We start from the raw sequence: 26,934 nt of genomic DNA on the forward strand, positions 1-26,934 counted from the left end.
CACAGGCCAAATCCTTTCTTTTTAATCACACTTACACAAATGACACTAGACTGTAAGGAGATTTCCAAAAAAAAGACTTGCCCGTTCTTCACCTCTTAGTATACTACAAAAATGCTGTCAAATATAAAAATAAACACAGAATGAGACTGTAAAGAGAGACTTGATTGAACGTCAAACACTTTCCATATATAAAAAAAGCATTTTCCACCTTACAGAACTGGACTGACTGGTAGTAGCGGCGAGCCTGATGGAGCTGAAAGGGAATGATGGGATGAGTTAAGTTCATTTGTCTCTTCACATTGGGTAGTTGAGCATCACGTCCTGTTTGGCGAGCTCCAACAACATGGGGTCATCGAAGAACTTGCTGATACTGACATCCTCGCTCAGGCCCTGGAGGACGAGATGGAAAGATGATGATTATGTACGATGCATATTCCAGCTAAACACGCTGATTGACAGCGGAGAGATGTCAAACGGGTCTTACTTTGCGCCTGCGGGTCTTGATCATAAACTCTCTGGCCAGATGAGGGGCCGGTTGGGGCTCTAGAGGACGAATCACAATGCTCTTATCCAGAGGATCACCGGGGACAATCTGGAGTGAGGGGCAGAGGCGAGAATTACTCAGGACAGGAGCGACAATATAATGCCATGTGACAAACACACACAGTTAAAGGCAAGGGTATCCAAGAAAAGCTGCTGCTGCTGACTCAATCCTCTGCAACTCAACATCAAACATGCACTCACACAAATACACACACACGTCCCATTTCATTCTTTTGTATATTTATTAATCACATTATTTATAAAAGTGATTTGCATTCAATTATTTGTTTTGTTTTAATTTAATGCATTTTCTAGCATGAATTAATTATAATTTTAGTGTTTAACCTTTTGATTGACACAAACCTTTATATTCAGATTAGTTCACAGTGCATTGATAGACGTTTGATTTTTAATAAAGCATAAAATTGTAAATGTTACAATTATTTTTGAGAACTATTAGTTGACTTTTATTGAGGTTCAATAGTTGATTTTTAACACCGAGTTAACTACGGCAGCATGGTGGCTCAGTGGTTAGCATTGTTGGCTCACAGCAAGAAGGTCACTAGTTCGAGTACAGGCTGAATCAGTTGGCATTTCTGTGTGGAGTTTGCTTGTTCTCCCCGTATTTACTTAAAAAAATGTTAACGAATAAAATTTGATTACATATTTCTCAAAGTATTGCTATATTAAAAATAACTATAAAAAAAGCTTAAATATTTTAAATATTTAATGGAGACTCGATAAACGTGAATCTAATTTTGTCAGAGTAAAACATGCTGTAGTCTATTTCTTTTCAATTCAACAATACAGTGGTCCCTTATTAATCACGGGAGTTACATTCTAAAAATAGCCAGCGAAGTAGCCAGCTTTATTTTTTACAATTATTATAGATGTTTTAAACCCCTCACTACACTATTTTCTCAGACAGGCATTAACATTTTCACACTTTGTCTCGTTTAAACACTTTCTAACATCCTTTATCATATCTAGAAGTCCAACTTTTTGTGCGATGGTTAGCATCTCCCTCTGCCTTTTGGGTTTTCTTTGACGGTGCAGAAATTTCGTAGACATTATGGGGTTTCTTCAGAGTCCCACTGCTAGCGATCAAAGATTTATTTTAATTTGGCAAGCTGAACACATTTTGTACTGTACTGAAGAAACGACACGGCACGAACACCGCGTCAAATTCCACAAAAAACAAATCAGTGAAACTGCAAGACCGCGAAAGGTGAATCGCATTATGACGAGAGACCACTGTATCTATATGTATTATAAAATTTATTATTAAAATGATTACATTTATTTATACTATTGAACTTAATTTAATTATTTTTTTTACTACAGTATTTAAAAAATTATTGTATTTTAAAAATTTTCATTAAAAAACGTATTTATAAAACTTAATAATAGAAAATAATTATTACATTAATAATATTTTACAGTAAAATATAAATCATTTTCCACACATTGTTGTGCTTATTTGCCATAAAATGCTTTTATACAAAATATCTTGCTTCAGTTTCATTAAAGAAGCCTATTTTAAATAAAATATCCTTTCCATTTGCTGACATGTTCTGGAGGTACACTTTCACACAATCCCTCTCACAATCACACTCACACACACACACGGGAAAGAGGTGGTAAAAAAACAGAACTGAATGCGTTTGTACCTGCCAGTGGTGAAACACACTGAGCGCGAAGGCCTGGCCCTGTGTGTGTGTGCGCAGATCTGTTTCAAAGCCGAACGAGTCAATAGCAGGAATGAAAGCCTTGATGGTGTAGAGAGGAGAGCCAGGGATTGGAGCGTCCTGCGTCACATGACCTCTACGGGACACAGAGACGAGGGATCAGTCACAGGCCCCTTCTTCACTTTATTAGACACTTGCTGACATTTGCTGCCTTGAGCAACAATCTGCTTAATGCGAGTGTGTGTTTGTTCATAGACGAGGAGTCAGCAATGTCCTTATTCAGTGTGTGTGTTTTACCTTCTGCGTGCCAACACTGTGTATACTGCAGAAACACAGTCAGCAGGTGCTTGAACCTCCACAAAGTAATAGGGCTCCATTAGCCTGGGCGTGGCCTACAGGAAACCAACCAATCAGAGAGTGAGAAGATGCAGAGGATGAGTGAGTGAGAAACCAATTACGATAATCAACTTCATCTACTGAAGCGACTTAATGGATCACGTCATTGAATGAAAAACTGCAATAAGACTAATGGAAACAGCTACTTTTCTATCCAGTCGTGAACTCATGTGTAAAACTTGAAATAGGTTTAAAACATTTGAGATTAAAACACAGTTTCCATGCGTTCAAGAGAATAAAATGGTCACTTCCTGGAAAACTGCAATATGCAGTACTGTGCAAAAGTTTTAGGCTTTCATTAAATCTGTTGTTTTACTGATGATATAATGAATATATTTACATTTACATTTAGTCATTTAGCAGATGCTTTTATCCAAAGCGACTTACAAATGAGGACAAGGAAGCAGTTAACAAGTGCTATAGACAAGTTTCAGGTGTGTAAAGTCTAAGAAGCTAAGCATTAGTAATTTTTTTTTTTTTTTTTTGTGAGAGAGAGTACAGTTAGTGGTATAGCCAGAGAGGCAGCTAAGATTAGGAAGGAAAGTATATATATGTGACCCTCTCCCACAAAACTAGTCAAGTGGTTTTTTATTTATTTTTTTATTTTAAAGATTTATACAGGATGAAAAATTTTCAGTTGATGTATGGTATTTGTTAGGATAGGAATAGGGTTGTGCGATTAATCGAAATCGAATCACAATCGCTATTTTAAACATTGTGATTAGCTAATCGCAAGAGGCTGCGATATGAAATATGTATTATTTAATTTCCCCCACCCAGAATAAATGCGTGCCTGGTGTGTGTGTGTGACAATCTTACTAGCTAATTGAGCACGCACACTTTCGTTCAAACTATTTCGTTCGATCATTATTTTGTTTTAGACAATATAAGCTACAGAAAGCCATGTTAGTTTGCTGAGTGTTCTGTATTTTTATTATTATTTTTTGTTTGTATAATAAGCGACACTATCTCCCTAATTTGAGTTCAACTTGTTTACAGAAAGGTAAGGTCATTTTATTTGAGTTTACGGTTTGCTCTAGACTTAAATGAATGAAAAACTAATTTGAATAAACATATAAGATAATATCGTTTCGGTTCTTTTTTTTTTTTACTAACACTCACTGCATTTCAGCAGTAAGAAACTATGATACAGATTATTGAGCTAAAGCTTGACTACAAAATTAAAAATCGCAAAAAAAAAAAAATAATAAGATAAATAAATAAATAATAGTAAATAAATAAAATCGCAATATCTGTCAAAAAATAAAATAAAAAATTTGCAATTAAATATTTTCCCCAAAATCGCACAGCCCTAGATAAGAGTTAGGTTAGAGTTTAAATCATTTTGGTTTAATTGTTTAAGACTAGGGTTGTCACGATACTTGAATTCAATCCCAATGGGTGCTGAATTTTTAAAAACATTCATTTCCCATGAACATTTGTCCACTGTTGAGCATATTCGTAAACAGCGCTGATTTGCCATTGTGTTCACATGCTCAACAGAAATCAGAGTGACTGGCCATGAAGGTCAGCAGTTCACCGAACTCACTGCTGTTTACTGAGTGTAACCACAGATACAGGGACACTGGAGCGTTTCAAAGACGTGATCAGCTGGTTTGTCTATAAGCTGACATGCGAGTAATCCACTGATGAATCACAGCTTTAAAATGCTCCAGTGTCCCTGTATCTGTGGTTACACTCAGTAAACAGCTTTGAGTTTGGTGAACTGATGACCTTCACGGACAATCACAGTCAATTCTGTTGAGCATGTGAACACAATGGCAAATCAGCGGTGTTTAAGAACATGCTCAACAGCATTCAAATGGCAGCAGGACGCTTTTAAAATTTCAGTATCGATTGGTACCGAATTCCAGTATGGTGACAACCCTATTTAAGACAATGTTGGAGAGAGGCTGTTTGTCCTGGTTTGTGCTGGATTTCAACCATTGTTAATAGCAATATTGTCAAAATTGTCAGACACGTTTTAATCCATCTTGCCATTCCTTCTGGAAAGAACTTCAGTGTGAATAGTTTTCATTTTTAGCATGAAAATGATCCGCTAATTGCAGTGAAACTCTATTTGGAGAAAAAAAAAACAGCTAATGAAACACAAAGTCATGAAATGGCCTCCACAGGGTCCAGACCTGAATATTATAGAGGCTGTATGAAATCACCCAGGCAGAAAAAGAAGATATGACACTCTAAACCTAAAGAAGAACACTGGAAAGTGCTAAAAGATGCCTGATATTGCACAGCACATTATTTCAGAAAATGTCATGACAATTAGAACAAAATAGTTCAAACTATGCTTGGTGGCAAGAAAAGCCATGTTAAACATAGACTTTAGCTTTTCTTTTGTAAATATTTCCAATAATTTCAGTTTGTTTTTATTAACAGACTAGATTGATTATATATTGTGCCAAAGTCTTAGGCCAACAAAGCTTTTATCGTGCTTAAGACTTTTGCTCAGTACTGTATGCAAGAAAAAAATATTAATTTCTGCAAGCTGAGAAACTTCTTTATGTATTTTTCCTCCAAAGCAAATACATTGTGCTTCAGATCTCTGTCATGTTATCTTGCGTTTGCAGGCAGTGCCTGATGTTTGTGAAAATTATTGTGTAAAACAGATGTAAGATGTAACTTCTAAAATCACACTGAGGATGGACCTTTGGCACAGATTTATTAATTATAATATAATTAATCATATATTACGGCAAAAAACATGACTTTTGATTCGAATCAAAACATTTGTTCTGTAATTGTGTTCATAGTTTTCTAATAAGATAATATGTTTTTCCTGCACAGTAATGCAGTTTATTTGTGTATTTTTCAAACGTATGCATCCATTTAGCAGTTTCCAAAGGGATAGTTCACCCAAAAATGAAGATTCTGCAATCGTTCACTCACCCTTCACATGTTCAAAGCCCATTTGGGTTTCTTTTTTTTGATGAACACAAAAGAAAATATCTTTCAAAAACGCTGGTATAGCTGGCATCAATTGACTCCTATGGTAATTTTGTTTTGATACTATTGAAGTGGATGGGTTTCAGCAACCAGCATTCTTTAAAATATCTTCTTTTGTGTTCAACTGAAGACAGAATCTCTTAAAGGTTTAAAACTACATGAGGGAGAATAAATTAAGCAATTTAATTTTTTGGGTGAACTATAGCTTTGGTGCAAATTTCTAAAATGCAGATGAAAATAAGTGGATGGAAACACCGCTATGAGTAGTCAAGAAAGAGAGGTGTCAAAACAGATCACCATGAGGAAAGCGGAGTAGACGACTCTGCGAGCTGTAGGGATGACCTGTCCTCCTCCTCTGTGCAGCGGCTCCTGCGCAATCACAGCATCCAAGATCTTGAACTTCACATTGCGGATTGCTGCATGCAGAGAATGACAAACAGGAAGATTAGATATTACACAGTAAGAAATTAAAAATTAAACTGTAGCCGACATAAATGCCATAATTTTCAACGAAATTGAATATTAAACTGCTGTGATGTCATTTTACAAAAAAGCAGGAATCGAAGTATGCTTAGGAGTTAAACTCAGGAGTTTGAAACCAAAGTGAGCTTTCTGTTATAAAATGAACTTAAAAAACAATCTACAAACTGCCACTGGTCAGCCTTTACTTCTGTTCAGTCTGTAGAGGTCAGACATCCATCAGTAAAAACAAACACCAGACAGCTGAATTACAGTAGAAATTGAGTGTGTGGTTGTAACTAAGGAAAACTGACAGTATTTTCAAGTTTAAATAGGCAAAATTACTTACATTTTAGTTAAATAAATGTTAGTGGAGTGGCGAGTGCAAACATTAGTACACGGTGTTATGATCAGATGGCTAATTCATGTCTTTTTTGGGTTATACGTATATGGTTGCAATAGTATTTTTTATTTTTATTTACATTTTTTAACTTTTAATTTTGACAGATAATCAAATACTTAAAACAAAACCTTTGCTGCGAGTATTTTGGGGTCTGAAATGTAAAATACACACAAAAAAAAAAAAAAAAAACACCTGATGAACCACAAAATGGTTGCTAAAACTTTTTTTTTTTTTTACATTTTAAAGACTCAATAATGACACACTGTGGTTATTAATTTATGATCACATTACCTTTAGACTTATTTTGGTATACATCAGTAAATTTAAACTTACTTTATTTTTAAACAAATGATAAAGTGTGGCTTTAAACCGATTTGTGTATTAGTTAAGACAACGTTAGCACCTGTCAGCTATAATTGTGGGGAAAACTGGATACTTTGAGCTTTTGTCAACTAATTTCATCTTCCGGGTTTAAAATCATTATTGGGGCAGGATCAAAATTGGTGGCGTAGCTGCTAGTGGAGTGATGCAAGTCGGTTTTTCATTATTATTCATAGTGGAGTTTTCTTATCCTTTGAGAAGACCCTGCTTCTTAATTATTCTTGACAGCACGTGCTTTCTGAAGGCAAGGCAGACCTGCCAAGCTGTGAAAACCAATGACTGGGTGAGACCTCACACAGCACACAGAATTTAGCAGTTCATGAAGGGCCGTATGTGTTTGTTTCCATGATCCACCGGGTTTGTTGCATGTTTTTCCCCACGATTCTGTCAGGCCCGATACAGCAAAGCTGTTGGTTTGAAGCAAGCATTTTTGTCAAAAGAGCTGTATGAGAATTGGAGAATGGCAGACTTTGTCTTTTATCAGTTGAGTTTGTCACCATTCAGATACATCGCCTTTATCTGTGCTGCTGTGTTCGCCTATGTTTAAAATGCTCCAGCTTACCAGCAGGGTTAATGGTTGGAATAGATAGGGCAAGAGACCTGCTGCACAGTGTCTGCAGTCCACACTGCCTGTATTCAGACCCGGGGATTAAGAAAGAGAGAAGTCCTCCTCATTTATAGTGTTAATATAAACACAATTATCTTTATAATGCTGTAACAAATTGCAGTTATGTGTATATGAAATTACGAATAACAAATGTAGCAGGAAATTAAATAACTTGCAATTTATTTCTTTGCAATTTAACTTTGCAAGCTATAAAATCATGGCTCTCCTCATGGTTTGTGTCTCATTTTGTGAGCCAACTGACAACAGTTGTTCGCTCCCCTCTTTTCCCCTGCTCTGCTGGCCACGCCCACTCCTCCCTCTGCTTGTAGAGCTCCACGCCCATCTCGGAGCAATTTTTTTTTTTTTTTAAATTCTGAGGTAGACTTGAACTGAAAGTGGGGGGATTCATGATCCTTTAACACCAATGCAAACATGCCATGTGCATATAAATAGCCAATGGTCAAATTTTAGACTGTTGCCACATAACCACAGACATCTCTCATATAATACTTACGTTCGTCACACAGAGGACCCTCGCGTGTTCCCCACTGGAAACCCTGTACAATACTATCCTTCACTGAGCCGAGGAGAGCTTTATCCACCTACAAAACACACACACACACACACACACACAAAGAAAGAAAACAGATAATTTACTGAGTCATTTAACGGTTGACAAGTCTAGTTGTCCAATGCTTGACCTCTCTCAAAACCACGCAAACTGTCACATACAACATGTCAATACCCCACCCACACAATAATTAACACAGCAACAGATCTATGCCAAAACAAATAAGGCTAAAGGCGCTATTTTCATATTCGTGTCAATACAGTTAGAGGAGAGATCAAGTCAGTTCTATTCTGAATTATATTAGTTTCCTAAACAATTACAGTTCAGGTTTATTTATACAGTTGAAGTCATGATGTTCTGTAGACAATCAAATAAAAATGCTTAAGGGGGATAATAATATTGACCTTACAGTCAAAATGGTTTTATTCTAGCCAAAATAAAACAAACAAGACTTTCTCCAGAGGTAAAAATACTATAGGAAATACTGTGAAAATTTCCTTGCTCTGTTAAACATCATTTGAGAAATATTTGAAAGAAAAAACTCACGAGAGGGTGAATAATTTTGACTTCAACTGTATAACGCATTTCATATTAATTCCTGAACTATATTTAAACAATGATTGCAATTAATTATTTACAATGATTAGTGTTCAGTTGTGTACCTCAGATGGCAAAGTGTCATCTACTAAGATGTTGGGTCCAGTCGTGTCTGGTCCAAAAGCCCAAATGGAACGAGCCGCCAGCAAATCCCAATCATACTTAGTCTGGAAAAACTCTCCCAACTTTTTCCTACAGACACAGATAGGGTGGTATTTTTCAAATGGTTTCAGGTTAATTAGCAGATGATGGTTAAAATAGTAGGTCAGGTTCGTTATCGGGATAGTTCACCCAATTTACTTATGCTTTACTTGTACTAAACTGGTTCGACTTTCTTCTGATGAACACTAAAGATGATATTCTGAAGAAAGCTGAAAACCGGTAACCATTGACTTCCATAGTATTTGTTTTGCCTACTATGGTATAGTGATGTCTATTTAAAAATATTTAAAATGTATCATTAATAACCCCAACAGTTAAACAGTTGAGTGTTGGTCTTTCTGACCCTTATAGGTCACCCAAAAATGAAAATAATCTCATCACTCTCCCTCATGTGGTTTTAAACCTTAATGAGTTTCTTCCTTTCTTTCTGTTGAACACAAAAGAAGATATTTTGAAGAATGCCGGTTGCTGGGACCTATTTACATAGATATTAGGAAATAAAACATTACTATGGAAGACTACGGGTGCCAGCACTTTTCAAAATATCTTCTTTTGTGTTCAACAGAAGAAAGAAACTCAAATAAGTTAAGGGTGAGTAAATAATGGCAGAATTTTCATTTCTGGGTAAACTATACCTTAAAAACCCCTATGGAAAACAAGACAAACACACAAAAAGCTGATAGATAATTAAAATATATTTCCAACTCTCTTTTATTTACTCAGATAAGACAGAGATGTTATACAAAATAACCTATGCCAGGGTTCAATCACATTTTCACTAATAAAATTCGATGACTTTTCCAGGACTTTCAAGTTTTCATGACCTAATGTTTCATGCAATGTCTATGTATATGTGGTAAATAATAAGAAAAACAATGTACATTCAACAATCTTTTTTGTTTAAATTTATTTTTATATCTATGTAAAATTGATTTAGATAATGCTTTTGCAGCACTTATAATGAGAGTGGTTGGCCAAGAACAGAAAAAAGTGAAGAGAACTAACCTATATTCAGGTATCAAGATATTTGTTAAACTAATTTCCATCCTTTTCCAAAACGTTTTGGGTTTTTCTGTTTTTCCAAGGCCTGGAAAATGCCATCTCAAATTTCCATGACATTTAGGTCTTCTATGACCGTATGAACCCTGCTATAGGTTTCTCTGCAGCTCTGTTGTTTTACCTGTTCCATGTGATCTGCACCACCTCGTTCTCAATGTCTTCAGCGAGACCCTTCTCCAACGGCTCGGCAATCATGGTGATTTTATTTCTGCCAAACACACACAAACACTGCTTTATGAAGCTCTGAAACTTCTGCTAACTGTTTGTTTAAAAAAGTAATTTATGACACACATTAAACTGTTACATGATTTCAGCAAACGAGGACTGTTCCAAATTTAAATGGCTTTCAATTGAGTGGCGCCAATTATTTGAACCAAGGGCTGTGGAAAACTTGTTTTTGGATTAGTTTTATAGATTTATATTGAGATATTTGGAGTTACAGGGACTTACAATAATTATAGTCACTTGTGCTGTTTGCAGAATATCGCCATTAAACAAAAAAAACAAGCCATAAAACTATAAAGATTATTATAAAGAGACTTCGTATTGATCTTATTTTTATGATTAATTAATTCTATTTGACATATTCTACTTTCAAAGTATGTAACTTGTAAAAGCGTGTGGTGTTTTTAGTGCTTTGAAACAGTGAATAATTTTGTAAAGCAATTGGTTCAGTTGATTTAAAGCTTGAAATGTGACCCTAGATGACAACCAGTATTATGTTTATTTTTGGCAATAGGCAAATATTCAATGTATGGGTCAATTTGTTTCTTACAATTGTCTTTTATGCCAAAAATCATTTCAATATTAAATAAAAATCCAGTTCCAAGAAGATATTTTGTAAATTTCCAACTGTAAACAAATCAAAACTCAAATTGAGATTGCTAAATATTTATATTGTTACGAGTAGTTGTTTTAGTGTAGTGTGTGTTTTCTCTTTTTCTCTCTTGCTCTCGCTCTCTCATTTCGAATTATTCGCAGGTGCAGCGGATTACGCCGGATCGTGATTGGTGGTTGGATTGGTGGCGGTTGTATTTAAAACCTCAGAAAGCATGGATTCAGCAGCTCCCAGCTCTCTCTCGATTCCCCGCTTGTTAATTCTCTGTGGAGATATTATTGCTCAAGTGATAATTGAGTGTTTGTTGCTGATGTCTCTTATATGGCATTTTGTGAGATGCCGATGTGAAGTTGTATATTCTAACCGGAGAAACGTGGTTTTCTGTCTCCCTGTCTGGCTTGGAGCATGGTAGGGAGGTTTGGTGCCTTCTATTTATTATTTTCGTTTTCTCCTGTGTTGTTAGTAGGGAGGTAAGTTTTCTGTATTTTATTTTATTATCTTCTTTCCAGGGAAGTTTACTTTAATTTAGTTAGCTTGGTTTATTATCATTTATTTTGGCTGAACCTCTCCCGATGTTATTTTTGCTCATTTTCTGTAAATAAATAATATTTTCTTGTTAATTCTCAGTGGTTGTGTTTTTGGTTTATATTTTAGGGAGAGAGAGCGCGGTGGCACAAGGGATTATATTTTTAATCCCTGTCATCTTGTTACGTTTTGGTTAAATCTCTTTTTGATAAAGGAATTTTAATTTAATTCGAAACAATATACACAAAGTTATCTGCAAACCTCTCAGTATTAGATTTATTTTTAAACCATTGCATTCCAGACAAATATTGCTCTATCCCACAGGTGTCAAACTCAGTTCCTGGAGGGCCGCAGCTCTGCACAGTTTAGTTCCAACCCTAATTAAACACACCTGATCAAACTAATTGAGTCCTTCAGGCTTGTTTGAAATCTACATGCAAGTGTGTTGAAGCAGGGTTGAAACTAAACTGTGCACAGCTGCGGCCCTCGAGGAACAGGCTTTGACACCTGTGCTCTATCCTAACAATTGTTAATACAGCTTTCAGGTGACGTAAAAATATCAATTCAAAAGAATTTACACAAATGACCTTTTTTTTTTTTTTTAAAGTTTTCTTTCCAGTCAATACTAAATTGGAGTGCTGAGATAAAGGAAGCTTTTTTCTCACTTTTTATTGGGCGTTTCGGCAAAGCACTTTAAAGAGGAAGTTTCCACAACAGTCTCACAAAAGGTCACCACAGGATCAGCAACCTACAGTGAGAAAACAAAGAGAGAGAAAAAACAAATTCACAAAAGGAAAAAGAAATACATGCAAGAAAGATGACCTTTAAACTGTATTAAAGCAAAAAAAGCACCTTGATATCAATCTCAGAGTACATTTTTCGCAGGTCGTGCATCACACAGTCCAGATACAGCTCACCTGTGCCAAGAATGACATGTTCCCCTGACTCTTCCACCTAAACACACATTCATAACAAACAAAAAGAAAAAAAGACTGCATTGAATTATGCATTTAAATACATCAACAAAGTACTAATACAATACTTTATTGTCAGACTTACATCTGAAATTTCCTGCATAAGAGCATTTTAAATACTCCCTAAAAATGGGCAAATACTAATACAGTGGTCCATCGCTGTATTGCGGTTCACCTTTCGCGGCCTCGCGAATATTTTTCAAGCAATTTGACATGCTTTTTTTTTTTTTTACAGTGCATGGTGTACTGCGTTCTGATTGGCTGTAGATCACTGTCAATTAATCTCCTAAGTGCCGTGTCTCCAGTACAATACAGAATGCATTCAGCTTGCCAAATTGACATAAATCTTCGATTACTAGCAGTGCGACTCTGAAGTGCTGTACTGTGTCTGTTTACAAGTTTTCTTACACCCCATAATGTCCCAGAAACGTTCTGCACCGTCAAAGGCACCTGCGGTAGCACCCAAAAGGCAGAAGAAGATGCCAACCATTGCACAAAAAAATACTGCAGGATATTTTTAGAACGTAACCGCAATTAACAAGGGACCACTATAGACGTACATATACATAAACATTTTGTTGTTTAAAGTAACAGCTAATACAAACATACACAGCATTTGGTTTGGCAATAACAGAAAGACAGCTTTTAAGCAATACTGGCAGCAAAAGAGCGTGTTACCTTTGTTGTAAGTGAAGGATAGCTTTTGTTGACTTTTCGGAGTCCATCCAACATCTTGGGCAATTCTGAAGGATTAACCGGCTCAACAGCGATTTTTATTACTGATGCTGTGTTAAACTTGAGTGGCCTGAAGATCTGTGCCTGCTCGCAACAACACAAAGCACAGTGAGTTTTAAAAGATTCCTTAATGAAGACTGGCATGTTTCGATTCATGTTTCTGTTTCCCACCTCTTCATTTCCACGGGGCTCGGTGATTGTGGCCGTTTTAACGATCGGCTGGTCACACCCCTCAATTAACACCCAGTTACCAGCAGGGACACGATTCACTTCAATCTGATACCTTGAACAACACAGCAAACGTAACATTTACAAAAACTACAAGAAAATTGGTATGAAGGACTTAGAAATTGAGTAAATTTCACAAACAATCACATAGAAATAGCAAGAAACACAAAGTTTTAGAAATCAGTCAGACAGCATTTATAGTGAAAACAGACAGCACTAATCAGATTCATTGCATTTTGAAAATGTATTTTTATACTGCATATAAAAAGTTGATGTATATAAGAGTTTTAGTTCAAATGGTCTAAATTTAGGTATCAAGGATGAATATTTAATAACTTAAATATGAATATACAAGTTTTAATGGCTGGATTTAAATGCTGGATCATTTATCACAGTATACTCTACTGATGGATTCAGATTTCTGTCTTCCAATCCGTCTCAAGCAAAGATCAACGTTTAGCATTTTTCTCATTACTTTATTAATATGATTATTTAAATCAGTATTTAATCCTAAAATGATTCTGACTAATGAATAAAGTTAACAAATTGCTTAATATAAGAATGTTCAGAGCATTTGCCGGTCTCTTTGTAACTCTATTTTCAAAAGACACCAAACCAGGTCAGAGTTCATGGAGACCTCTTGAGTGGAATTGAAGGGCTTGATGATTGAAAACAACTGCTTTCCTATTTGTATTGCTATATGTTAATGTGGTTTAAAATGATTTTCCTTTTTATGCACGATAGACTTTGTGGGTTTCATTAAAGATGTTTTTCTCACTACTTGTTTAGCCTGCATTCAGTGTACGCTGCACGATTATTCATTAAAAGATCGGGTTCTCAACACCCACGCAATATAAATTATAACTGATGGTGATTTGCACGTTTATTAATCCTTCAAATCTCTACAATCTGTGTTTGAAAAACACAAAAATCTAGAAAGAGATTTAGTCTTTTGAGTTCTTTATGAACTTACAAACAGTCAAATAACACAGAAGTACTAGGATCACAGTTTATAGTTTGGATATAACCACTGATGTTTATGGTAAAGATTAAAATCACCATTATATGCATTTAACTTGACGCTCAAAATTGAAAGTTGCAGGCAGCAATTACATTATAGGTGGCGAAAACCTGCCATCAAAAATATTCCACTGAATTATTCTTCAAAAATGAACCATCTAGCAACGAAACGTTCTCAGCAACAGTAGTAGTAACCGTGAATTATTCACAGTACTGAATATTTTACTATTTACTCTTTAATAATTTAAACAATAATTTTTTACTGATCATTTCGTAATAAAATTACAGGTTCTTAGTTCTGTGTGAACCAAAACTGTCTTGCAGTACTGTTTTTGTAATAAATGGAAAGCAAATAGCATTTGTCTCCTCCCTTTTTGGCTGATCCAAAAAATGGTCCGATCCGTGACCAAAAACCATAATGTGATCCGAACCGTGAGATTTGTGATCCGTTACACCACTAATGTGTACTGACAACTTTTTTTTTTTTAATCACAAAATAGTTCACAGTACTTTGAATAGGCAATTTTGTGCAAATTCATTAGTGCAAAATAGTTTTTTGATGGATACTTGCACGTGTTCATTTTAAATTTGCCAAAATTACTAAGATAATAAGTAAAACAATAAAAACAATGAAAAACTGTTCTCAGTTTAATGCTCCTTATTCAATTCTCTCGAAAGTCATGGAAGCCATTTCTAGACTCAAATGTCTATGTACTTAATATTATGTACTTCATTGCATACTTTAAAAATGGCTTTAAATCTACATATGCCAAGCTATAAAATAATATATTAGCTAGAAATGTAGAATTATGACTACTTCCTTCATTCAGTAAATGGAATCAAATATGCTGCAAGAAAACAGACTGAACAAGTGTGAGTTTCACCTAGCGACAGAAATCCACAGGCGTCCCACAGTGCAGATCTGTGAATCCTCCTCATCCTCCAGACTGTAGTTTTCTCCCAGAACCTTTACGGGCTGACCCGCCTGCAGAGTACCACTCAGGACCCGGCCAAATGCGTGGAACTGAACGCCGTCATCTGTGCTGTACATCTTAGTGGTGTGGCACATCAGTGGACCCTACGACAAGAAAGTAAACATTTTACATGGCAAAATTCAGTGATTGGCTAATTCACCCAGAGAGAAAATAAAATCATTTAACACAAGTCTTTCTGAATTTCCACGACAGTTTCACACACTATTGCTCCCAAACACAAAGCATTTGAACAGCATTCAAAGAATCGATTATTCATTCATCATTTTCCATTGGCTTAGTCCTTTATTTATCCAGGGGTCGTCACAGTGGAATGAACCACCATTGACTACTCTGGCATGTGCTTTAAGCAGCGGATGCATAATCAGTTATTTATTTGATAATTCAAATAATCATTTGCAAACAGTTATTTATTTATAATTAACCTAAAGAAATTGCAGAGGTGTATCCAATTATGGAGCCAGTCTCAAAAATAATACATTTACAAAATACAATTCACACATCCACAACACAATTCACATTTACAAAATACAATTCAAGTTCAAAACATGATCCAAAAATACGCAAATCCAATTCGTAAATTCAAAACACGATTCAAAAACGCACAAATTCAATTAGTGAATTCAAAACACGATTCAAAATTGTGCAAATTCAATTCGCAAGTTCAAAACACGCTTCAAAAATTCACAAATCCAATATGTAAATTTAAAACACGATTAAAAATATGCAAATCCAATTCATAAATTCAAAACACGATTCAAAAATACACAAATCCAATTCATAAATTCAAAACACGATTCAAAAATACACAAATCCAATTCATAAATTCAAAACACGATTCAAAAATACACAAATCGAATTCAGAAATTCAAAACATGATTCAAAAATACACAAATCCAATTCATAAATTCAAAACACGATTCAAAAATACACAAATCCAATTCACAAATTAAAAAACAATAAAAAAAATACACAAATCCTATCAGTAAATTCAAAGCACAATTTAAAAATAGACAAATCCAGTCCATAATTTCTCTATAATTTTTATAATTAATTTTCATAATTTTTCTATTTTTTTCCCCAATCATAAAAATTCTAATTAATAATTCCTGAGCCACAAACTTTAAAAAAGGCAAACAAAGCTAACCCTAGTTGTTTACATGCATTTCTTTCAAAATTACTTTTAAAAACTATGATAAACTAAATGTATGCACAACAGTCTGTCCAAGTCAGCGTTCTCACACTATATGACCTATAAATACACTAACAACTTTAAAACAAATTGTAAGGAATTATGATTAGGAAGATTATTAAACCATATTGGTTATAAAGCTATTGCATTAGCTATTATAATATTAGTTATAGAGTTTTGTTAATAGGTTTATTGAGATGGATTGCTGGTGATTGGATGGGGGTTGGCCCGATTGGGTGGCTTTAAGTGTACATTGGAAAATAAAGACCCGTTTAAAATGAGTTAAGACCTACAAGACAATATTTGAAATTTAAGACTTTTTAAGACCCCACGGACACCCTGAGTTAGGGGTGTCAATATAGCCATTTTTAAAAAAATCTTATCTTTTTTTTGTAAAGAAATTAGCTGAAAGAAGAACAGAAAATCTCTGAATGCCGCACTTACATCAGGGTCACACTCAGACATGGTCTCTCCGAGGTCTGAGTCCAGTCCACCCGTGTAGGTGTGCTCTATTTTAGCTCTGGCGCCCCCCTGAGGAGATGGTATGTGTTGCACACACATGTCCACTAAGCCTGTGGAATCAGCAGGAAATATTATTAAACTAAACATACCCTAAATATCTGCAATATTTATAAAAGAACAGCTCACTCACCTGTAAACTCCCCAAAAAAGCGGTTACAGACGAGGCGCAGCAGAGGTTTGATGTTAAGCTTTAACTCCTCTTTGGTCAGATGAATGCCAAGTTCATCAAGGACTCGCGGCAGAGATGTATCCACATCACCCACCACCTACAGACATACACACACCAGTTACACAACCTGAACATGCGTGGGTGACTATATATGTCTCATTTAAATATAAGCAGAATGCATAAATTAAACAAGGGCTTTCAATTGAAAAAGTATTTTTTTTTGTCTCAAATATTTGAAGATTTTAATGTTTAAAGGTTTCAATGTGCAAGTTTTTAAAAATGTTACTGCTTTTGTGTCTGTGTAAACTACAAGAATGTGATTTTATGAAAACAGAAATGTCACGTGAATGTGAATTAAAAGGGATAGTTAACAAACAACTGGATGAAAATTACCTAATGTATTCTGACTCATGTGGGTTTTTTTGTGGAGTTTTGTTCTTCTGTTGAACACAAAAGAAGATATTTTGAAGAATGCTGGTTTCTGGCACCATGGACTTCCATTGAAGGGAGAAAATAAATACTATGGAAGTCGATGGGTGCCAGCTACCAGCATTCTTCAAAATATTTTCTTTTGTGTTCAACAAAAAAAGAAACTCAAACCTTGTTGGGTGATCTATCCCTTTAGGTATTCAGTCTATAGGTATGTGAATGTACTTGATAACAAAACAACAACAAGCTACACAATAATGTCTACAGGCCTGGCATGCATAATACTGCATTTTTGTTTTTTTATCTGAATAAACAGGAATTGTTTTGACAAAGATCCCTGAAACAAACACAATCTCTTTCATTTTGAGTACGCTAATGTCATGTACAAGTAGCCAGAGAGTAAATCTGACCTGTGAAAGGATCTTGTACAGTGGCTCCAGCACAAACTCAACAAAGCTGCGCTGGGAGTTGCTGTTGGGGGCTTTCTTTGTGAACTTTCTCCTGGCAGACACAGAATGCAACCAGTTACATAAATAAATTCACACTGTCTGAGAAATAGATTCAGCTTGAAATTCTCACGTTTTGGGATTGAAGTAAATGTCTCCCCACAGTCTTTTTGCAAACTCCATGTAGCTAATGTCACCTGAAAACATAAAACAAGGTTCATTAAGGATGTAGCTAAACTAGAAGAGCAACACCACATATATTTATATTGAAAATTGGCACTACAATTATTGTGTTGTTTTAACCACTGCATGGTAAGACAATACATGTACTATATTTTACTCAATATGTTAATAATCTCTTAACTGAAATGAAATAAATGTGTCATGAATATTACTTAATAGGGATTTATTACTTATTAGGGATGCACTGAATTTTTGGCCACTGAAGAAAATGGCACTTTCAACTGACAAAATGTCGAAACATTTAAGCTGGGGTAAAAAACAACAACAAATAGGCTATGCTGGTTTCACTCTTTTTTCAGCCATAGTCACTGCACAGGGTAAAGCATACTGAATATGGACAGCAACGTACTGTAAAACACCATACGCTTATTTCACGCGGCCGCCATTTTAAAGAACCAAAGCGAGGCTGTGGTGGGAAGAAACGCGGAAGTATAGGACCAGCACTGTAAACATTGCAGTGACATGCTGTGGACTACAAACCTCCAGCTGTTGCCGAGATTTCAAAATACAGATATGGTGTAAACATCACTTTAATATCAGTCAGTACGTTTAATTTAAACAATTAAAAGCAATTTAGCATCAAACAACATCACAAGCTCTGTAAGAGTAATATGTTCAAGTGTCCTCCTAGGCTTCAGTTCATGGCAGCAGGTAAACAGAGGGGACGCTTCCCTGCTTCAGCCTATGTAACTTGGCGAGCGATAAACACTGCAGTCCTCTGTAGCACACCCTCGTGTTGTCCCGGTACTGAAGTTTTAAAACAGTCTAATTCCCGCTAAGTTAAAATTGAAGCGCCGCTGAGCGCGGATGACTCGACTGATCTTCACGGCTGCTTCGCGATCCAGTCTCCATGTATCTTGTGTTTGCACTCAGTTTACCGCTCTTCACCCAGTGCAAACACAGATACACGGAGACTGGAGCGAAAGCGAAACATCAGTAAGGATCAGTAGAGTCATCAAGCAGATGGCTCGGCTGTGTTTGTGCTCAGTAAACAGCGGAGGGTGAACTGATGACCTTCTCGGCCAATCACAAGCATATCTGTTGAGCACGTGAACACAATGGCCAATCAGCGCTTTTTTAAGAAAGCCATCAACAGTGCTTTAAATGTTAGCGGGAAATTGACAAATTTTCTTTTAATTCAGTAACGTGACAAGTCTAATATAGTGAAAGAATCAGTTCATTAACTTGAGTTTGATAAATGGCATCTAAAACGTGTGTTTTGGAAAGAAAACGTTAGCTAACTAGTGCCGTTTCCCTTAACTTAGCTGAAAATGAGCTCTGATATCCCTTTATATTTTCACCATTCATTCAGAACGGACCTTCGGGTCACTCAGAAGGCGGTGAAATGATAAATTTGTGATCATTACATCTAAAAAAATAAATAAATCTCACCGTAGGTGTCTGAGTAGATTTTGGCGAAGGAGCCGAGAGTAAAGCAGATGCAATACTGCGAAGAAGCGAAACAGACGTTCCCTAACAGAGGCGACACAATCAGAGACTCATCTGTAGAATATGTGCTGCCAAAAAGAAAAACAAACACATTAAGTCTCAGACAAAACTGCTTGCTAAAAACAACAGCAAATGCTTCAACGTAAGCAGGTGAAACACAAATAGTACCACCAGCATGCTCGATCAACCAAAACGAATAATTTCAAGTACTGTGAGGTACCTCAGCAAGCCGTTGACCTCATCCACAATGTGGCGCAGTTTGTAGTAGGCATCAGTAGGGGGCAGTTTGAGCTCCACGATCAGACGATCTATTTTATTAATACAGATAGTGATGGCCAATCTCTCCTGCACTGCATGCTTGATCAGTCGCTCAGTGTTCAGCATCACCTAAACACATCAAAACAAACTGTTAAAGGCATGCTAAAGAAAGATTATGCTGGCATACCACAGATAGTTTAATATACAAAATGTTTCTAAGTGAAAGATTTCTTCAACAGTATATTTTAATGACAACAACATAGTAAATACAGTCTTGAAGCAAAAAGCAATATGTATGTGTACGAAAGAGCACATAAGCAATATTTATGCGTGTGTGAACTCACCCCCTCAGCAGCATCGATGAAAAGCACAATCCCGTCAGATAGTCTAACTGCAGATGTCACTTCATCGGAGAAATTCACATGACCTGAAGAATGAGAAGAATGAGAGATAAATCACCTGTTTTTCCATGGCGGCGCGCAAATGTATTTAGTGTGCATCTGTAAGTGATTTCATAGGGCAGGAAGGTACCTGGCGTGTCCATGATATTGAAAAGGTAGGATTTGCCCCTTGAGTCCGGAAGAACCATGGTTACAGGAGTACTCTTGATGCCAACCCCTCTCTATTAGGAAGCAAAAAAAACTATAAATAACATCACTGAAATAGACACATTTGATTTATAACATATTTCAGCTTAAATCTTACCTCTTGCTCCGTGAAAAGGATATCCGTGTATCGTAACTGCGGGGAAAAATTAAAAACCAATATTTAAATACATCACTATATGACTGTAAAGCTGAACAAGCACAGTGTAAAATGTTGCCATAAATGTGTAATATCTTTTTTTTTTTTAATTTGTTGGTTTATTTTTTTGTATTCATATGAAACTACACTTGCAAGAATGCACATGAAGTGTTTACTCGTGTTTCTCTAATATTTACATTTGTTTAATGATGTGAAATAATAAAGTGTGACAAACAAGCAAAATTATAAAAAATCAGCAAGGGGCAAACATTTTTTCACACCACTATACATAAACTACTACGATATTACTGTTATTAGGAGTTGTTTTTGTTTTATATACTTGACTTCAGAAGTGGAGTCAAGTATACCTCCATCATTGTTCAAAGTAAACATCATGCTTAATGTTTAGTTGCAAAATCAAGAAAATGTGTTTTTTTTTGCTGCATTGAAAATATATTGAACTGTTAAACAATGTAAATACATGTACACATTTTATAAATGCAAAAATACGCAAAATAAAAATCTGCATTTTACACAGACACACAGACAACCATTTATATATATATATATATATATATATATATCATTTATATATATATATATAGTTAAAGTCAGAAGTCAGAATTATCAGCCACCCTTTGTTTTTTTTTGTTTTAAATATTTTCTAAATTATGTTAAACAGAGCAAGGAAATTTTCACAGTATGTCTGATAATATTTTTTCTACTGGAGAAAGTCTTATTTGTTTTATTTTGACTAGAATAAAAGCAATTCTTATTTTTTAGCCCCAATTATTAGCCCCTTTAAGCTAAATTTTCTTCGATAGTCTACAGAACAAACCATCATTATACAATAACTTAAGTAATAATTAATAATTACCCTAACCTGCCTACCCTAAGCTAATTAAACTAGTTAAGCCTTTAAATGTCACTTTAAGCTGTATAGAAGTGTCTTGAAAAATATCTAGTCAAATATTATTTACTGTCATCATGGCAAAGATAAAACAAATCAGTTATTAGAAATGAGTTATTAAAACGATTACGTTAATATTGTATTATAATACGTTAAATGTGTTGAAATAATCTTCTCTCCGTTAAACAGAAATTGGGGAAAAAAAAAAAATAAACAGGGGGCTAATAATTCAGAGGGGCTAATAATTCTGACTTTAACTATCTATCTATCTATCTATCTATCTATATATATATATATCTATATATATATATATATATATATATATATATATATATATATATATATATATCTATCTATCTATCTATCTATCTATCTATCTATCTATCTATCTATCTATCTATCTATCTATCTATCTATCTCTATCTATCTATCTATCTCTATCTATCTATCTATCTATCTATCTATCTATCTATCTATCTATCTATCTATCTATCTATCTATCTATCTATCTATCTATCTATCTATCTATCTATCTATATATATATATATATATATATATATATATATATATATATATATAAAGTCTGGATATATTTTTTCTTTACACAGAAAAGTGAACATATACTGAAACAAAGTGCAAATAGTGATATCTATTTACTTACATCTTCATCATCTCGTTTGCGGATTTCAGGATGAGTTTGTTCAATGAGACAGTCCACAAAACATGTCTGTGGGGACACACTAAAGCATTTTAATTTGCTTTCAAAATAACTACCGAACTCAATACATACAACTTTACAACTGAAAACCATCAAATGATGCACCTTAATTTATTAGACAACATCTAAAAAAACTGAATCAGCATGATGAAGTCTTTTACCTTGCCGTGGTGTAAGTGTCCACACAGCGTGACATTTCTGATCAGTTCTGAGCTGTCCATAAGATCAGCAAGGAATCTGTGAACAGATATATGCATGTAAGATTATGCAATTCAAACAAACAGGAAAAGAGAGGGAAAAAAACACAATCATAAACTCACTCCATGTCATAGACGGTTGCTGGAAGCTCCTGCTCCATCAGAGTAAACTGCTTCATCCTCACAGGTTTTATGATGGGCTCTGAGGAACAAATAAATCAGATGCACTGATTTTCCATGGAGTGTGTAAGCAATAAATAAACTGCTATTCCACCAGCATGTCTGTTACCTGTTAGCGGCTGTGTATCTTCCTCTTGAACAATAGTCTCCACCTCAGGACCATACACTTCTTCAGCAGTGGGATAATACTTTTTATCCTCATGCAGAACCACCTCCATACCACCGCCTCCTCCATCCTCATCAGCCTCAGCCTGGTCATCATCGTCATCCTCCTCATCCGCCTGTTTTAGGAAAAATTGAAGGAGCTGATTTGTGCCTACAAAACAACACTGACTCTGCACCCCTTCACCTGAACAATTGAAAAAGAACCAATAGGGTGTATGCAGAAAGACTTTTAATTTGTCAGTAACCTGGGTCAAACGCTTCCGGTGAACTGTATGCTGTTACAAAATTGACACGCTTAAGGTCTGTTTTCTTTAAAAATCAACGATCTTCACAGCCTAAATGATATACGCTATAAAGTGGGTCTCAGAATGTACAAGAAGCACTGCATTAAATTATGTTTTTTGAAAATGTCTTTAAAATATGAACATTTATTTTACTTCAGTATTTCCAATGGCATTTCTGCGCTCACCTGCTGATCCTGATGGGCATGTAAACGGCTTTACATTGCGGTTTACGCTTCAACAACTAAATGAATGCTGAAGTCTATTGAATTGCTTTTCTGGGGTCTCATTTATAAACCAGGCATATGCACAAAACAGGCAGAAATATGCGTAAGCTACTTGCCACTCAAAAGTTGTGATTATAAAGTATAAACTTGAGAGGAGAGTGTGCGCAGCTGTAGGCTAACTCCAAGTAAACATGTTTAATTTAGATATTGACTTAATTTGACCAGTATAAACAAGCACATGAGCCATCATAAGAATAAATAAGGATTTTTAAGTCATGATCGCAGATTGTCACTACTGATGTCCCTCAAGTCTCCATACTGGGCCCACTATAGTTTATCATATACTTTTCCCCTCTTGGTCATATTTTTAGAAAATACAATATACAATTTCACTGCTATGCTGATGACACTCAACTCTACCTGTTCACCATACCCTCTAGTTCTTTTCGTCCTTATGCTTTGACTAGGCATGGGCCGGAAAAAGTTAATGATGGTATGATAACCTTGGATAAAAATCACACGGTTTCATGGTATTGTGATTACTGCTCTAAAATATGTTTTTATTAAATGTCTAAGTAAAAAAACAAAAGTTTTTCCCCTTTGAACACAATATATTTTATTTTGAGAAACTTTTCAAGTATTTTGGAGCTGTAAAAAGGTCAGGCGAAATAATTCAAATGAATTATTGACTTCTGCTGTCTTCATTAGTTTCAAAAACACAGATTTCATTGCAATTTAAAATGGCGTCTTTGGATATCTATTCTGCTGGAGAAACTGTAAAACAAAAACAAAATGTAAAAACAAACAACAACAACCCTGGGCTTCCTTCTAAGCTTTTCCATAACCTTCAACAGGTTCAGAACCATGCAGCTCATGTCATCTCTAGGACTTCATCACATGAGCATGTCACACCCCTTCTTTATCAGCTAAACTGGCATCCGGTAAAGTAATGTATTGACTTTAAAATATTACTTCTCACTTTCAAGGCACTTCACAATCTCCATATTTAAACCCCTTCTCGCACTCTAGATCAGCCAACTCTTTTTCTCTGGTGCCACCTCGCATTCAATTAAGCACAATGGGAGCCAGACCTTCAGCTCTATGTCTCCTCGCCTATGGAACTCGCTCCCCCTGGACCCAAGGAGCAGCGATAGTCCTCACACTTTTAAATCTCATCTTAAGACCCATCTTTTAAGCAGGCTTTCCTATGACTATCCTTTACCATGTTATTTTACACCTCGATGTGTTTGTACTTCAACCCCTCTCATGCATTTAAAATTTTGACTGGCATGGTTTCATTTTTATTAATTGATTTATTAATTTGCTTTGGTATGTCTGTTGATGCTTGTTGTAAGGCGACTTTGGGTGTGCAGAAAGGTGCCATTTATAAATGAAATTATATATATATATATATATATATATATATATATATATATATATATATATATAAGAGATAATCATTAATTAATAAATTACAACGTATTCTGGTGTATGGTCACTATGCAAATTTGATAAATCAGAGCCCTGGGGATTTGACCTGCTACTTCTGTCCTCATTTAAATGAATACATATAATGGTATATTTATGTAACGAAACTGCACTTATATGACACAAATACTACAACAACCAACATCTCTGGCAGTTTGAATGTGATTACAGGTTATACAATCACCTCATCAGCCTCCCGGTCCTCTGCATCTAGCTCGTCATCTTCATCAGAGTCCAGCTCTGGTCCAATATAATTTCCAAATTCGTCATAAAGATCTGTCTCCATGACGACGAGCTCTGATGGGACAAAACAGAATGACATTGACATACATAAAGAGGTAAAGTTGGTTTTCTATTCGGATATTCAGCCATTGTCCTTAATAATATAATTTCAGAAAAGAATTCTTTGCAAATTCTAAACAGGGAAATCATAATAGCAGCAAATGACTATCAAAGTACAACATTGTTCACAGTGAATTAGATAGTATTAATGTTGTTTAGTAGTGATACATGATTATTCCGATCGAATATTCAAAGTAACATGGTAAACAATATAGGGACTTTTAAATGAACCAATGTGCGAACATAAAACAAACTTTACTTCTATGTTAAAGTAGTACAAATGCACCACATGACATGAGCATCATGAGGAGAGACTTAAGAGAGTTTTACTGTCAACAAATGCAGATGAAGTCAAACATGCAAACTAAAACCGTCGAGCAGTTTCTGATAGAGGTAAAGTTGGTTTTATATTTGCACATTCATTCATTTAGAAGTATTATATTGTTTACTATGTTACTTTGAATATTCGATTGGAATTAGCATGCATGGATGACTTCAAAACAACATTAACACTATCTAATTCACTGTGAACAATGTTGTACTTTGATAATCATTGACTTCTAATTTGATTTCCCTATTTAGAATTTACAAAGAAAACTTTACTAAAATTATATTATTAAGCAGAATGTGTGAATATCTGAATTTAAAAGCAACTTTACCTCTATAACGTACATTTGTGCATGCCAACAATTCGGAACTCAGATTAACTCGTTTAAAAATCCAGCAATGGCTACCGACATCTTCATTATTATTCTATTTGTGTTATTTTATAGCTTTTAGTATCACTGCACACGTTTACTGATTCAGGTAAAGTAGGTTTAATATTCGCACATTCAGGCTTTCTCCTTAATTATATAATTTCAGAAATGTATTCCATGGAAATTCAAAATATTCAAACGACTATCATAGTACAACATTGCTTTGAAGTCACACTTGCAAGCAATTTCAGACCGAATATTCAAAGTAGTGTAGTAAACAGCATAGGGAACGTGTCACAAGTTGTCAACGAACAAAAACTTTACCTCAATAAAATGCTGTAGTGTCGAAAATGTATCTTTAAGAGCCCAATTAACACTGCAAACATTAAAGTTAACTAAATGACTTCATAACATACTGAAAATCGCAATAAATAGAAAATTTTAGGATGTAGAACTGCCTCTATTAGCGTCGTTAATGCAACTGAACGCGCAGCAAACGTACGACACAGTATGAATGAATGGTTCATGTAAATAAGCGCTTTATTTATTTCAGTCTGCCGCATTTAAATGCAGTGCGTATTATAACAGTGTTATACCTGTGTGTGAGTCTTGATTTTAATCCGGGGTGATTTTATTGTTGCTTCAAAGTGATTCCTCGTACTGTTTCCAAACCATGCACCGCGAGGTCCTCGCACAGCTCAACGTAGGTCGTACGTTGGTGACGTCATCATCAATCGCCAAACATGTTGCCTGTTTGAAAAAAAAAAAAAACTGAACAGGTCACAAAAGATGTTGCAGTCAATCAGTATTTACTAAAAAAATTTAAGCTCGAAATTTTCATAAATTTTAGAATTTTGGAGTAAAAACAAAAACGTGAATAAACATCCGGTAGCTCATAAAGATACTGGCTTCAAAAACTAAATATTAAGCAAAACGATTAACAACTTTAATTACCATAAATAAAAATCTTTAAAAATAACCGTGCCAGTGACGTTTTTCAGTACACATTTAATAAAAAAGTGTCTAAATCTGAACTTATCTTGACATAGGCTACATACGATCATACAATTTTCAAGTATGTACACTAGGGTGACTGAAAGGCTAACTAAATAAAACATTTGCAAATGTACTAG

At 35.2% G+C, this 26,934-nt stretch overlaps 1 protein-coding gene across 1 annotated transcript; it reads right to left on the reverse strand.

The window, feature by feature from the left end:
• On the reverse strand, positions 1-26,521 carry eftud2 (elongation factor Tu GTP binding domain containing 2). The gene is made up of 28 exons (XM_056453229.1): positions 26,398-26,521; positions 24,946-25,058; positions 22,710-22,881; positions 22,544-22,622; positions 22,385-22,460; positions 22,167-22,232; positions 20,556-20,591; positions 20,382-20,472; positions 20,195-20,277; positions 19,813-19,979; positions 19,536-19,660; positions 18,034-18,097; positions 17,865-17,955; positions 16,987-17,122; positions 16,779-16,906; positions 15,035-15,228; positions 13,074-13,185; positions 12,846-12,986; positions 12,046-12,147; positions 11,859-11,941; positions 9,952-10,038; positions 8,675-8,801; positions 7,956-8,043; positions 5,889-6,007; positions 2,529-2,623; positions 2,214-2,367; positions 485-592; positions 1-390 (listed from the first exon to the last, which is right to left on the reverse strand). Exons 2-28 carry the CDS (start codon positions 25,045-25,047, stop codon positions 295-297), a joined length of 2,922 nt encoding a protein of 973 aa, XP_056309204.1. The 5' UTR covers positions 25,048-25,058; positions 26,398-26,521; the 3' UTR covers positions 1-294.
• Positions 26,522-26,934: the final 413 nt, after the last annotated feature.

This window comes from Danio aesculapii, chromosome 3 (assembly GCF_903798145.1).
Source record: "Danio aesculapii chromosome 3, fDanAes4.1, whole genome shotgun sequence".
NCBI classification, from domain to species: Eukaryota; Metazoa; Chordata; class Actinopteri; order Cypriniformes; family Danionidae; genus Danio; species Danio aesculapii.